This window comes from Crinia signifera, chromosome 2 (assembly GCF_055691185.1).
Source record: "Crinia signifera chromosome 2, ASM5569118v1, whole genome shotgun sequence".
NCBI lineage: Eukaryota > Metazoa > Chordata > Amphibia > Anura > Myobatrachidae > Crinia > Crinia signifera.
In genome coordinates, this window is record NC_139218.1 from 53861272 (window position 1) to 53876645 (window position 15374).

General features: G+C 46.2%; 1 protein-coding gene across 1 annotated transcript in view; it reads left to right on the forward strand.

Annotated features, from left to right (window-relative positions):
• Positions 1-15374, forward strand: part of SERPINF1 (serpin family F member 1) — a 69826-nt gene that overhangs the window by 38956 nt on the left and 15496 nt on the right. Inside the window, exons 3-5 of the mRNA XM_083172137.1 lie at positions 4581-4761; positions 7835-7990; positions 10265-10468. Coding sequence (XP_083028263.1) covers positions 4581-4761; positions 7835-7990; positions 10265-10468 — 541 coding nt within the window. The remainder of the gene's footprint in view (positions 1-4580; positions 4762-7834; positions 7991-10264; positions 10469-15374) is intronic.

Consider the following 15374-nt stretch of genomic DNA (forward strand, 5'->3'; position numbering starts at 1 on the left):
CAGTAGGGGGGTCCACCGAGACGTCCCAATCTAGAAGGAGCCTTACTCCCTCGTCCAGCGAGGTGACTGTATGGGTCGATCCATCGTGGGTGATAATTAGCTTGACAGGGAAACCCCATTTGTATGGGATTTCTTGAGATCGTAGAGCTGATGTGATGGGAAATAAGGCCCTTCTCTTGGCGAGCGTGAGAGCGGAGAAGTCTGGAAATAGTTGAAGACCTCCAAGGGTGTCCGATCCAGCTGCTTCCCTTGCTGCCCTCAAGATGCGTTCCTTCGTTGTGAAAAAGTGCACCCGGAGGAGGGTGTCTCTGGGAAGTGAGGAAGCGATAGAACGGGGTCTTGGCAGTCGATGGATTCTATCGATCATAAGATCTCTACGTTCCAAGTCGGGGAGGAGTCTGTGGAATAGCGAGAGAGCATAACCCTCCAGCTCAGCGTTCGCCACCGAGTCGGGGATCCCACGGATCTTAATATTATTTCGCCTGGAGCGGTCCTCCATGTCTGCCATCTTGTCTTTGAAAGCATCAAGGTCACTTTGTTGTTGATCGTGAGCCGTGATAAGATCATTATGAGAGGAAACAAGCTCTTCCAGCTTTTTTTCCAGGTGATCAGTGCGCTCTCCAATGGCTCTCACATCTGATTTGACCTCACGGAGTGCAGACGTGAAGTCCTGTGACAGTTCAGATTTGAGGGTAGCCAGTGCTTGGTAGAGTGTTTTCACGGTAAGGGGGGCATCTGACTCAGGATCAAACCCTGAGGTTGATGGGGAGGGATGGAGGGCAGTTGTCTTGGACGGCTGGCTTGGCGAATTCTCTGACACAGCATTGGACACAGTGGGAGGTTTCTGAGTGGGGAAGGACACTCTAGGGGGGAGGACCCCTCTGGGCTTCTTGGGTGGCATGGTTGTGTCTCACACACTCGAGCTGGTGTTGAATAAGTTGGGAGGGCCGAAGGCTGAGGCACAGTATATATTGAATTAAAGGTATCCTATATGCATCATACCCATGGGTGGTGGGAGGGCTTCATCTAGTCTACATTGCCGGGACTACGGTGATGACAGAGATCGTATTTAACAGGAGGAGTTCAGATGGGGGTTCTGCAATTAGGATGGCCTCTGGGTGCGTTGGGAGCTACAAGATAGTTATTTTTTTTTTTTTTTTTTTTATTATTATTTTTTATTTATTTTTTTACTTTTTTATATAAATTTATTCCGTTTTCAGGTTATTTTGCAGGGCCAGTGATTGTCTAGGAGGCTGTGCAGCTGTGGGCCACCAAGGCTTGCTGGGTCTGTGGGCAGCAGCACAGAACAGGAGGTGATGGATAGTGAGGGGAGAGAGTAAAGGATTTTAACCACCAAAAAGATGGCCGCTGTTTTTTCAATGAAGCAGGGGAGCCTGCCTCCCTCACCTGGTGCAGCGCCTCTGTAGGATGATGGTCCCTGAGCCTGGGGAGGGCTCTTTCGGCTGTGTGGGGAGTTGAGGACTGTACCTGGGTACCAGGGCGGGTAGGACGGTCCGCGCTCCACGCCACGGAGCTCCGATCGCGGCTTGGCTCTCCAGGCGAGCCCCTGGCTCCGGCTGTGGTGTAGGCCTCCGGGAGCCGATCAGCACCTCCCGGACAGCGCCAGCAGTAGTCGCAGAGGGCGCCTTCAGCGTGAGTCCCCGTCCTGGCAGCTTCCTGGATCAGCGGTGGCAGAGGCTGCTCCGGCCCGTCGGGTGAACGCCACGGAGGAGCACCAAAATCGAGGCCCCGGCCTCAGAACGATGGGAAGGCCGCAACCCGCAGGAACGCCGCCAAGCGCTCCCCGGCTCCGCAGCTCAAACCCACCGGCACTGGGGTGCAGATAGGAGGATGGTGTGCGGGTAAGGGTGGCAGGGATGGGGATTAAAGTAGGGGAATTGGGCGATTTAGAGGGTTTAGGTAAGGAGCTCAGTTGGATTGCGTCCTCACACGAGTCCCGTCAGGCCACGCCCCCCGCAGCCTACACTCTTAAATCACTTGAAGGAGGGGAAAAGGAAATAACATGCAAGACAGTAGTGTATTGGCTCTAGTAATAAATGTCCATAATGGTTGCCAATGTGAATAATGTTGTTTTCCCAATATCCAGAGTATGAAGCAGAAGCAGCCCCCGTGCATTCCCCCAGCTCCCCGTCCGCTAAGTGAATGGATGCTGCACACAGGCATCCATTCACCTCCCTGCCTCGGCTGTTGTCTGCAGACAACAGCGGAGACTGTGTGCACCCCCCGCCCAACATCCATGTTGACCGCAGGATGCTGCGGTCCGGAGGTTGGGCTTCCCCCATTTCTGTAAACGGGAGCCGGGTCGGATGATCCAGCGTACCCGTTTATACTGCCCTCTACCCAGATCCTGCCCATGTTCTACCCTGGTCAGACAAGGGGTATTAGTAATTTGTGCTCCAGCATGGAAAATCCTTAAAATGTGTGTGCTGCACACAATAATAAGTGGTGTTACCACGCTGCATGCTAAGACTTAACCTGGAGTAAATTTGCGGTTCTTAGAATAATTTTGCCCCAAGGTATCACACTAATAGAAGTGTTGCATCAATAAGAAGTAGCAGCTGAGTACTAGAAGTGTTACATTGGTGAGAAGTCTCAATTAAGGTGTCCAAGTGTTACATACTGTAAGTAAATAGCAATTTAAGTGCTAAAACCCCAGGGGCCCCCAAACTGATTCTTAGTACAGAAATATAATGTATCCAGGACATGCCATTCATAGTGTTTATTTCAATACAGTATGTAGACTGCAAATGCAAGGACCAAGTCAAAGCTGAAGGAGACTCCACCTTCAAGAGTACACACATGTACACAATACAGAAATGGGAGGGAGGGAGGGAGCGGGGCTGGACTGCAAACCTTAATTCTAAATATAAGAGGTGCTTTTTATCCTTATAACCAGGACTGTTAAGTTGCCTTAAGTTTTATGGTTCAAATACCATCTATTTACCAAGCATTTTTTTTTCCACAAAACATGTAGAAACAGCCGTTTCTGCATCTTTTTTTTTAATTGTTGCTATGTTATAAGTCTATTTAGCATTTTTATTATCAATAGGATCTACGGTCTGACCCCCTATGTACCAAACTACGAAGGGCATAGGTTTTTTGGATTTTGGCCTCGCTGGTTTACATGATCCTCAGAGGCTCTCCTGCAGCCTCCATCTGCCGCATGTGCACTCTCAGATACTCCCAGAGAAGTCTTTTACAAATTGGACACATGGAAGCTTATAAATGATTGGGCACTGGGTGACTCCTGTCACTAGGAAAACCATCAGCCAATCATGTTGAAGCTCCTGAAGAGCATAGTGGTGATTGGCTCTTTGTGGCTGGGAAGTCAGTTAAAGTTTTCTCCAAAGGCTGCAATGGTAAACAATCTCCATTGTAGCCTATGATGGGAACCACTACTTTGTGGCATATACCGCAGGTTAATAGAGAGGTCAACCACCTAGTTGACCTTATACCAAATGTCGTGAGATGCTCCAAGATACACATTTGGAGTGAAAAATATACAGGTGCAGAGGGGCTATTAGGAGTAACCTGAGCCACAGTGTATGATGACAAATCTGTGTGTGGCAAAGCAAAACGGGTACGTAAAATACCGCAAAGGGTATGCAGAAATGTATATTAGTAGTGGTATATGCAATAATTACAAAGATGTGAAAAAAAACAAAGTGACTGGTCAATAAGAAAGAAAGCCACCTGATCTGTATACTGGGCCTACTTCATGTCTGTATGCAATGTCGATATTCACGCAGCTGACTGATTAGTGCCGTCAACACACTGCATATATGCTAAGGGACCTTTGCGATTCTGCATGCAGTGACATTTTAAACACAGACTGATTGACAGGAAGGGACCATGTAGGGGAGGTAACGGAGAGTGACATCAACAACGCAGGCATGTCTGGCCCATTTTCAGGGCATGTACAGTACCTGTTATCACCGTCAATAATGTACGCAGAGAAACAAGTCATCAGCAACACTACCATGGCCAGTCTGCATAGCCATGGACTCAGGGAGACAATGTTCCTCCTTATTGCTTTGTTTCTATGTCTGTCAGTTGCTAATGACTATGCGGTGGATCCGGTGGGTTTCCATAGTATATTTCTGTGCAGCAACTTCACTTGTGATAATTAGCAATTCCGTAGCCTGAACAGTTGCAGCTGTGTAGGCAAGTACGTACAAACAGGAATTCGGCCCAATATACGTAAAAATAAAGTAAAAAACACAAACCAAGGGTCATTTATTGGTAAACAAATCATTGAACAGGCTACACAAAAGGTTAATATAAAAATAATGCAGGCTTTAGTTTTCTCTTCAATGTAATAGGTCTAGAAATAAACTTCTGTACATGGCAATGCAAAGTACAAATTGAAATGGAATGAACCCTATTCTATAGTGTTAGAACACATATGGTATAATGGTTTTTATTTTTCATTCTCAAGCAAAAACTACCGCCAAGATTCTCCTTTCCCAATACGGAAGCTTAAAGTACACTATACTTGGCCACAATGGACAAGTGAATTACATGGGATTGTATATTACCTCTCCTGTGTTTTGTCTTAGGTTCCCACCACTGAAGTAGAAGAAGAAGATCCATTCTACAAGAATCCACTGAACAAGCTTGCGTCCTCTGCATCCAACTTTGGCTATGACCTGTACCGCACCCACGCAAGCAAGAATCCAAACAGCAATATTTTCTTGTCACCCCTGACCATCGCCACTGCTCTCTCCAGTCTATCCTTGGGTGAGTGCTAAGTGAGACCCATAGTTCTAGGGAATGGGGCCGAGTCCACCAAATATAATGGACAGGAAATCATGGTCATAATCATAATTACTGGGGGAAATTTACTAAGATGAATTCGTATTCGTATTGATGGGACATCCGTATTTGTATTTACAAATACGAATGAATGCACCATCGATAGAATACGACAGGAATCACCATTCAAAGAATTCTTCAAAGATTCCTGATTTACTAAGCGGCCGTATTGAAAATAAAATGGCCGCGAATATACGCCAGGAAAATACACTTTATTTTCCTGTCTTATTTGGCAGAAGCCTGCACGGATCAGTCAGATCTGTACAGCCTTCAGTGTAAAAAAAAAAAAATAGAAAAATAAATAATTAAATAAAAAAAACGGCCTGGCCGCCCCCCCACCCCCACAGCCAAAACCAGCACCAGGCTGAAAGAGCCGGGGCTGGTAATAAAAAATCATGAAACCCGGCAAATAGGGGTTCCCCGATTTTTTTTTTTTTTTTTTTTTAAAGCCGGGGCTGGTTCCCAAAATACGGGGGACAAAACGACTTTCTCCGCACCTGATTGGCCGCTAGGCGGCCAATAGAATCATTCGGAGGAGAGGCGCTGAAGATGAAACATTAGCGTCTCTCCTCAGTTCTTCAGCGGGTACCGGACGGAATAGTCGGGTGTTTGTTTTTTTAAGAAGACCTGGACTACGTCAGAAAGAAGAGGACGTGATCTTCGCCGGAGGACCTTGGTGAGTAGGATTTTCTTCCACAGGTACCCCTATGGATTTCTTCGGATCCTGGAGCCCCGGACCCTGGACACAGCATCCCCGGACCCAGGAACCAAGGCCCCGGACTCTGCAGCCCCGGACCCAGGAACCAAGGCCCCGGACTCTGCAGCCCCGGACCCAGGAACCAAGGTCCCAGACCCCAGACTCTGCAGCCCCGGACCCAGGAACCAAGGCCCCGGACCCTGCAGCCCCCGACCCAGGAACCAAGGCCCCGGACCCTGGAGCCCGGACCCCACCTACGGGCTCAAGATAGGTAAGTATCAGTATGTGTGTGTAATGTATGTATTAAACTTTTATTGTTCTTGGTTGTCATTGTGTTTTTTTAACTATTTCTTTTACTGTGGAACTACAAGTGCCAGCGGGCCCTTTAATGCCCCGCATGCTGGGACTTGTGGTTCTCCATATACATGTGTAGTAAACATCACAATCACTCTGGCAGTATGTTTGGCCAGTGGCGTAACTATGAAATATCCTCCCTCCTGCCACAAATCTTGGCAGCGCTCCCCTGACCCCCCTTACCCCTACATAATGCCGCTGCCTTCTGCCCCGGGACCTGCCGACAGCGAATCGGTCTGCGGTCCGGCTTTCCCTGCTCCTGTTGCCATAAAAATGTGTCACTCAGAAAATGGCTGCCATACAGCAGACCATTTTTAAGGATGCTAGAGGAGGCCTCTGCCCTCCTCTAGCATCCTCAAAAATTGTCTGCAGTATGGGGGCAGCCATTTTCTGTGTGTCACATTTTTTATGGCAGCAGGACCCTGTAAAGCAGGACCGCATACTGATTCGTCGGCGGCAGGTCCAGGGCAGACGCAGCGGGTAATAACAATAGCCCCGCAGCCCCCCCCCCCCCCCCCCCCGGCACCCTCACCTTCTAAGCGCCTCCCCGCCATCGCAGGGGCTGCGAGGCTATAGTTACGCCACTGTGTTTGGCCCACTATCTAACATCAGTCATCATCCTCCACTGACCCCATCGCTAATTTGGCCACGGGGCACCTATAACATAGGTCCTGATTCTGAGCCACATGCAATGATGATGTCCATGTAGTTGAGCAATTAACTGTGCATTTCTGAAAACTCCTAAGAAGTATTTGTTACACACGTAAGAAGTTTCCAGGCCAATTGCACAAACTCTTAGAACCAGACCCATAATGTCCTACGAGCATCAGTGCTAAAGTGAACATTCAGATGATTTAATTGACTGCACATTGGGGCAGATGTATTAAGCATTATAAAGTGTAAGGTTATAACACACCAGCCAATCAACTTCTAGCTGTCCTTTTTCAAACACAGCTGATTGGCTGGTACATTATCCCGTTCTATGTTATCACCTTGCCCGGCTTAATACATCTGCCCCATTGCTCTATCTCCACTCAATTATAACAGGGGTCATATAGACAATCAGCTGCTAGACAACATAGGGGGTTATTCCAGTCCGTTTGCACAGACCAGAACATTGGCATGGGGACCGATGGTGCACGTATGCGCATACATAGGGTCATTTCTTTGGGTGCATACAAGGGGGTGTATTCACATACAGAGGATTTGGTGATGATGGGGGGGGGGGGGGGGGGGGTGTTTGACATTTATGGGCTCCCTAGCAAACCAACCTGAATCAAGCACTAAATACACTTTAAGGGGTATAGTCAATTGCACAATTGTAATGGCACACCAGATTGCACCAATTTCACTTATAATTATAGCTTTGTCACAGTTCCATATAAAGTAAATGAAAATATGTAATCTATCGTCTACCATAAGTACTACTAATACAGGTGGTCAGGCCATACACTAGACCAACCTTCATACAACTAGTTGGACTGAAAATCCGGTACTGAATGGGAGCAAATGACAATCATCAATTTGCTCACAAACCCAGGAAAATGGACAAAAGCTTCCAGTCAAATTGTTTTAATCAAACAAATTCAAATACAGTACCTGGTCTGAGCGACAGTTTTTGTCCGTTTCCAGATTTTGGTAGCAAATACCTGAATTACAAATTATATTTGCCCCCATCCAGTACCAGATTTATATTCTGTATGTTTTTTCCTTGATTTGTTTTTCTTTTTTAAATACAATTTGTTGTGGAAATCCAAAATGTTAAAATATGTTTTCTTTTTCAATGAATTCCATTAATGATAAAATCATCTATGTACAATGCCCATGGTTTGCAAATAGACGTTAGACTCAAAATGACAATAATCTGCTGAATTTAGCGCTAAACAATTGTTGATTTTTTCCAGCACTGTTTATAAAGACTAATAATTTATTTTTGTATGTGTACAGGTAGTGGACAGAGGACCGAATCCCTAATACATCGTACCCTCTACTATGACCTGTTAAATAACCCAGAGGTCCATGCCACTTATAAGGAGCTGCTAGCAAGCCTTTCTTCACAAGACAAAGGATTGAAAAGCGCATCTCGTCTCATACTGGAGAGAAGTAAACTGTTACTTCATGTTTCACAAAGTCTAATGATAAAAATAGTCTAAAATCTGTGAAAACTTTCACAGGCTAATAGAATGATGCCAGTCAGGGTCGTTTACATCAGTCGATTTACTTACAATCATATAAGACAAAGAGGGAGATGAATCAAGCCTTGGAAGAGTGTCAAACTGTAATTTTACAGGCTGTGTTTGTAAAATGCAGATGGGGGCTTATTGGTTGGTACTTAATCAATACGGGATTCCAACTGTCGGACCTTACCGACAGTCGGAATCCCGGGCCATTTTTTTCCACGGAAAACGGCCCCGGATTGTCGAAATTAATTTGCGAATACGACAATCGGCGGCCGTTTTCGGCAAAGACTTGTTTAAAAGCCGGAAACTGCCTTAAATGCTGTCGGTAATGGAGGCATTGAATAGACAAGAGCCGCTATTTCCGCTGGCAGAAATAGCAAACCGGGATTGAATACCCCCCTAAGGCTTCATACAATGCCCTTAAAATACAGTTGGTAAAAATGGCATGTTGCTTTACTAAATATAGGATAGGTTCCAAAAGAATTTTTGGTACTTGTGTAGTTTCACAGCAGCAGTTACGTAGTTAGCGTAGGGGATGTGGAATACATGTGAAGTAATCCGCGTCCCCTCGCGGGGCTCGCTGTGCTCACCACGCTTTGGGCTCGCCACACTTTATAAAGTCAACTCCACGCTTTGTGTAGGAGATGCACGCGCTACCGAATCCCTAACCCTGTCGGCAGGGTTCCATACCCTGGCGTAATACTTACTGACACGCTCAAGCGTCTGAGATGCTCCTGCATCTCAGACAGATGGAGCGCCACTCTGCCGGGGAGAGGGGATCATGCGGGCGCCACGCTGTGTGAGAGGTGCTCAGTAGGCTTGCCAGGGACGCCGGGGATAGAGCTGCAGCTCCCATGGACAGTATGTGACTATGCTAACTATGCAGGGCTGCCGCAGAGACACTACGCTTACTATGCTAGGCAGCCGTTGGGCTATGCAGACAACGTAGCTTAGGCTGCCGCCGTGAAACTACACAAGTAAGGCAGCCGTTGGGCTACGCTAATAATGTACCTTCAAACGTAGCATAAGCTGCCGCCGTGAAACTACACAAGTACCGAATTTTTGAATACAAAATGCTTGTGGACTTGTTTCCATATTAAGTATTGTCTGATCCACCTTCTAGACAGTGGGGTTTATTCTGGTTGACTCGCAAGGCTGTGAATTTGCAGCCTTGCGAGTCCACCAAACCCGCCCGCCGAATGTCGGACCGTCTGCCCCCCCCTCGCAGAACGAGTCACCCGCACCTTGACTTGGCAACAACCTGGGTTATAAATGTAGTGTGAATGGGCATTCACACTGCATTCCCCATAGTAGACCCTTCAATTCCCCATTGCTCCTCTGTTTATTATAAGTGTTAAACACTACACTTCATCATCCAAAAGTTTAAAGAATTTTAAATCTAGTCAGTTTTTTCCCATTTGTTCCACAAAATCATCATAAATCATGTACTGTTAAATTTAAACTGACTAGGCTTTACTAAATCTGCTTGTCTGATGTATATCAGCATGTGCATGGTCATTGGTCAAGCAAATAGTATGGAGCACGTTCTGATCTGATTATTTATCCCAGATACTTGTGCCTGAATTACGACATAAATCTGGTCATTTAGGGGGTTATTCTAGTCCATTCTTTCTGACAAAATCCTTCTTAGATGGACAAAACCATGTGCACTGCGGGTGGGGCAGATGTTACTTGTGCAGAGAGAATTAGATTTGGGTGGGGTTTTTCTTCAAAGTGAGATCTATATTGAAGTGTAAAATCATGCAGTCAGTATTTTCCCTGCACAGAAACAAAATAACTCACGCAAATCTAATTCTCTCTGCACATGTTACATCTGCCCCCCTGCAGTGCACATGGTTTTGTCCATCTAAGACGGATTTTGTCAGAAAGAATGAACTAGAATAAACCCCTTAATGATGGGAATTAACTAGAAAATGTATGTGTCAATATTGGGCTTTACAGAATGAGTCCATACCTACTGTATTTTAATATTGACTATAATTTGAGAAAGAATATATTGTACTGTAAATGACGGATTCCCCAATACCCAATAATTTGGGTACTATCTTAAAAATGTTGAGAACCAGCAGAGGTTATCTCTAGTTTTCAGGGATTATGGCCCACTCTCTCTCTTCCCTGCCTAAGTATGAATTTATTTCCACCTGCAAGGCTATGACAGTAATGGTATCATTGCCAGGACTGAGATTGCGGGCGGACTTTGTGACGGGGATGGAGAAGTTCTACGGAAACAAGCCCAGGGTTTTGTCAGGAAGTACCCGCCTTGATTTGTCTGAAGCCAACGATTTTGTACAGAAGAAAACTGATGGCAGCGTAATGAGGTTCTTCAAGGAAGTGCCGTCGGGTATTAGCGTCCTCCTACTCGGAGCAGCATACTTCAAAGGTAAACACAAAGAAAGACAATAAGCAAATGCAAAATAGTGGAAAAAAGCAGCAATTTGTCTATTGCTTGTGCATATTTGTATTGTTTTAGTTAACATATGTGCATACAATGTAAGTGTGTATAAGTATGTATATATACAGGATAGATATTTATATACGTTTTCATGACAAATGTTTCTAATATTTTTATTACCTAAGTTTTAAAAATGTTATTGATCATTCTCCCCATTTACAAGTAGTAAAAAATCCATGGTATGGTTGATATTTTATAGCTACTTGCAGTAGATAGAGTTTACATGGATCCGACAGCACTAAGCTAGCCTGGAATTGGGCATGTGTTTGGCCCCCTGCAGTGTGTAAATTCCTCCGACATAGAAACAGACTACAACGGCAGATTAAAAACCACTTTTTTAACCTTTTTGTTACCTCAAAAACTTTTTGATCTTTATGTATCTGTAAGGATATATCCTTATGGTTATCCCATGATAATGTAAAATGCTCTACTGGCTCAGACCCTACCACCTCTGATGGGAGGCTATTCCACTTGCCCACTACCCTTTCTGTGAAGTCATTTTTCCTCAAGTTTCCCCTAAACCTACCTCCCTGCTCTTGGCACTCTTGGAAGTTAGAGAAGAACCAACTACGGACCTTATTCTAGTTGACTTGCAAGGCTGTGAGTCCACCAAACGCCACCCACTGAAGCCTGCCCACAGGCATGCGAATGGATGATTTGCAAAAACATCCATTCACAACTTGCATACGGGAGGAAATCATTCGATGGTCGCCGACCCTTCAATGATTTCTACAGCACTCGCAGACCTAAGACACCTATGCGGAAAGCGGACAGGCAGCGGACATCCGCTGACATCAGCTGCACGCACCCCCGCACTTGCAAAAGCCATGGGAACACCCAGCATTTTCATGGGATTGCCCATGAAATGCTGGGCGCTCCCATGGGTGCGACCATTCACCGCCGCCCCCCCCGTGCTGTGTGCGAGCGTCCGGCGAATAATCAATTCACCGTGGCCGCTCGCATCAAACAGTTTATGCGCAGTCGCACACCATCGCTCCCCTGAGTGAACATGCAGAGGACCGAATGGACCAGAATGAGGTCCTATGTGTTTTTCTGAGCAAACCGGTGTACAGACGTGGACATATTTGAAGAAAGAACCGATATACATTTTCTATAATAACCTAAAAGAGGCAAGTGGATGAAGGTGACTTTTGTCAACGAAATATATCAGTAAATAGACTAGCAACAATTAAAATAACATTGGCCCTTATTCTGGTTGGTGCGGCCGGAGCCGCATATGCGGCTCCGACCGTGCAGGCGAATCCCCGCCTTCCATACGGATCGCCACGGCCGTCCGTACGCGGATATGTGGCGATCCGCATGAAATTGGACGGGGATACGCCTCCTCCATGGTGGGAGCAGCCCCTGCATTCGATGGTCGCCGAACATCGAATGCAGGGCCGCACGCTCCACCAGCTCCCGCAACACAAGACCACACGGACACTTGTCCGTGTGAAATCTTGTATGGGGGCGGGCAGCTGACATCCGGCGATGTCAGATGCCCGCCCCGTGCCCACGCGTCACGGCCTCATTACCATGCATACGCCCCGCGTTTGCATGGGAACGCCCATGAAACGCGGGGCGTATGCATAGGGTAATGAGGATAAGTAGCCCCTCACGCCCCTCTACGCCCCCTGTGCGGCGTATAGAGAATCCTTGCGGCGAAATCGCCTGCACATGCGCAGAGTGACCTCTGCACATGCGCAGTAGATAAACATCGGCGGCCCGTACACAAGCGGGAATATCCGCACCAACCAGAATAAGGGCCATTGTTACTATGATCCTAAGATCATCCATTAAAAAAAAATTGTAGTTCAGAATTTATTTAGACTCCTTCATCCACTCGCCTCTTCAAAGGCGTTTTTAAAAAATATATATTTATTAGAAATCAGGCTAGTATTTTATTTTTAAATCAACAGAAGACAATTTTTTTTTAAATGATAAAATGATTGAATACAGCATGGACAGAAATAATGGGACGGCCCTTTTTTTTAAAATCTCAGATATCATGCCCTGCAGCCGCTGTCTTGCAGCGGGTGCCAGTGGTTGAAAGGGCAGGCAGTTGTAGCACAGCGTGATGCTGCACAGACAGGTAGCATCTGAACCGAGTTCTGCAGGTGCTCAGCGCTGCCCGGCAAAAGTAAAGTGAAAGTGCATGCACATATTAATCCCTGGGTTGGAGGGACTGACATGGTGGCATCCCTCTACCATTAACCAATCATTATTGTACAACCTTTATAAGATAATCACTGCAATCTGCAATTTATGTAGCTCTAAATGAGACTTTTTCACCTGGCAACAAGTAGTTTAGCTCACTGATCCAGCTGTCTCGGGTTTGATAGACGCCTTCTCCTGCATATTTCAGCTCTTTCTATGAAGGGTATATAAGATTCAGATCAGGTCTAATAGAAGGCCAATGATTTGTTCTTATCCAAAATTTTGTTCTTAGCCAAACCTCTAAGCTTTCAGCTGTGTGGTTTCAGTCATTATCCTGTTGGTAGACGGAGCTTTCTGCCACTGGGCAGTATGTTTTTTGCTCCAGAATGCCATGACAGTATTGTCATTTCACATTCAAGGCACCACAATGTTAGATGCAGAGAAGCATCATCAAACCATCACCATAGTCAGGAGAAGGATTGCCATGAATAGTTAGGATTCCTTCAGTCTAGTGGGAGAGTTTTATTCGTGTTTCATTTATAAAAAGAAACGTCAGAGTACTCCTGCAGCACATTTTGCAGAGGAGGAAGAGAATTTTCGGCCTTAAGTAAACAAAGTAAAATATCTTCCGCAAAGAGACTCATTTTGTGATATAGACCGCCAATGATGGTGAGTTATTTTGTTTCTGTGCAGGGAAAATACTGAATGCTTTATTTTTACACTGCAATATAGATCTCACTTTGAAGTAAAACCCAACCCAAATCTAATTCTCTCTGCTTAAGTTACCTGCAGTGCACATAGGCCCTTATTCTAGTTGAATCTGACGGATGCATATTTCGGACAGGAACCGAGTGTTCTTAGCCCGCCTTCCATACGGATCGCTCACACTGTCCAAATACGGTAAGACGCCGACCGAACGGACTGCGAGTGGATTTTTCATGTGAACATCTCCTCCATCTGTGGGAAACTCCCCCATCATTCGATGGTCGCCGACCATCGAATGCTGGACCGAGTGGTCAGGCAGCACCGAGTGCTCCAGACCACTCAGGCATTTCTCAGTGCAAACACAGGGATATGGGCGGGCAGCTGGCATCCAGCTATGTCATATGTCCACCCCCCCCATACGTGCGTCATGGCCGGATTACCATACGTATGCCCAGCGGTTTCATGGGAACGCCCATGAAAAGCGGGGCTTACTCATATGGTAATGAGCAAAATCAGCCCTTCACGCCCCTCTCCACCCCCTGCTCGGATGGTTCCGTACGATCATTTTCTGCACGGATCTCACGCAGTGTTCGGACGTGTGAGGCATTCGCACCAGCGCAGATACGCCTCTGCACATGCGCAAACATCAACCATAGTTTTGTCCATCTGAGAAGGAATTTGCCTTGGAGAGTGAACTAGAATATGGGCCTATGTCTGCACATGAAATGACCAAAAAAAATAAACATAAAAAGTAGCTATATTAAAAGCATGTTTTCACAAAAGTATGGATGCTAAGTGTTACAAACAAATAACAATTTATCATGCTTAAAAGGTACAGTATGTAAAAAAAAAAAAAAAAAAAACCCTGGTGGAAATGCTGCCATGGTTACAGGAAAGGACATCTATGATTCTTAGAATAGAGTTCTGTGGACAGCATGAGACACAGTGATGACAACTGATCAACATGTTGATATTCACAGAGAACAGGGAGTCATTTGATACAAAAAAGCATGAGGAACAGACACAGTCATCTTGGGGAAATGTGAATGAAAGTGCCTACTCTTTGACCTTGATATTTGTGCATGTTTGAGCACACAAGTTATAACGGTCATCAGGGGTGCCGAGAGAGGGGGGGAGCAGGTACAGTTTACCTGGGCCCGGGCCTGTCAGGGGGGCCCTGGTCTGGACACACAGTTTGAAAAAAAAAAAATTAGGTGGCGAGTACGCCAGGTCTGAGTGCGCCGGAGTCAGCTGTTCCCCGCTCCTCACATTCCCATCCCAGCCACCACCAGCAGCAGCAGGTGCCAATGCCATGTCTCCAGCCCAGCAGTCCCAGACCTGGTTCCCCACCCATGTCTAGGTCACTGTGTTCCAAGGTGGAAGGTGGGTGGCTGGTTGCTCTGTGTCTGCTGCCTCCCTGCATGCTGCTGGGGCTGAGATCCGACTCTGGAAGTCAGCATGTAACCACTGACAGAGCATGTACTGTAACTCCATGACATCAAGCATGTTAACCCCTGGAAAGCATATAAATCCATGGCAACGAGCATGTTAACCCATGGCAGAGCATGTAAATCCATGGCAACAAGCATGTTAACCCCTGGCAGAGCATGTAACACCTGGCAGAGCAGTTTAATCCAATAGCAATGAGCATATTAACCACCTAATATGCGATGAGCATTACGGTGTGTGGAATAATGTGTAATGGGCATTATGGCATGTGGTAAAATATGTAATAGGTATTACGGTGTATGGCATAATGTGTACTTCCCACTACAGTGTGTGGCATAACATCTAATGAGCATTATGACATGTGGTATAATATGTAATGGGTGTGTGACGTGTAATAGACATTACGGTGTACATTTTTGTCCCTGTATCCACCTTGGAAGCAGTGGCGTAACAACAGGTCTGCAGAGGAGCTCTGTCTGTGGGGGCCCCAGGAAGTTGTTGTACCGGGGCCCAGGATTTCTCT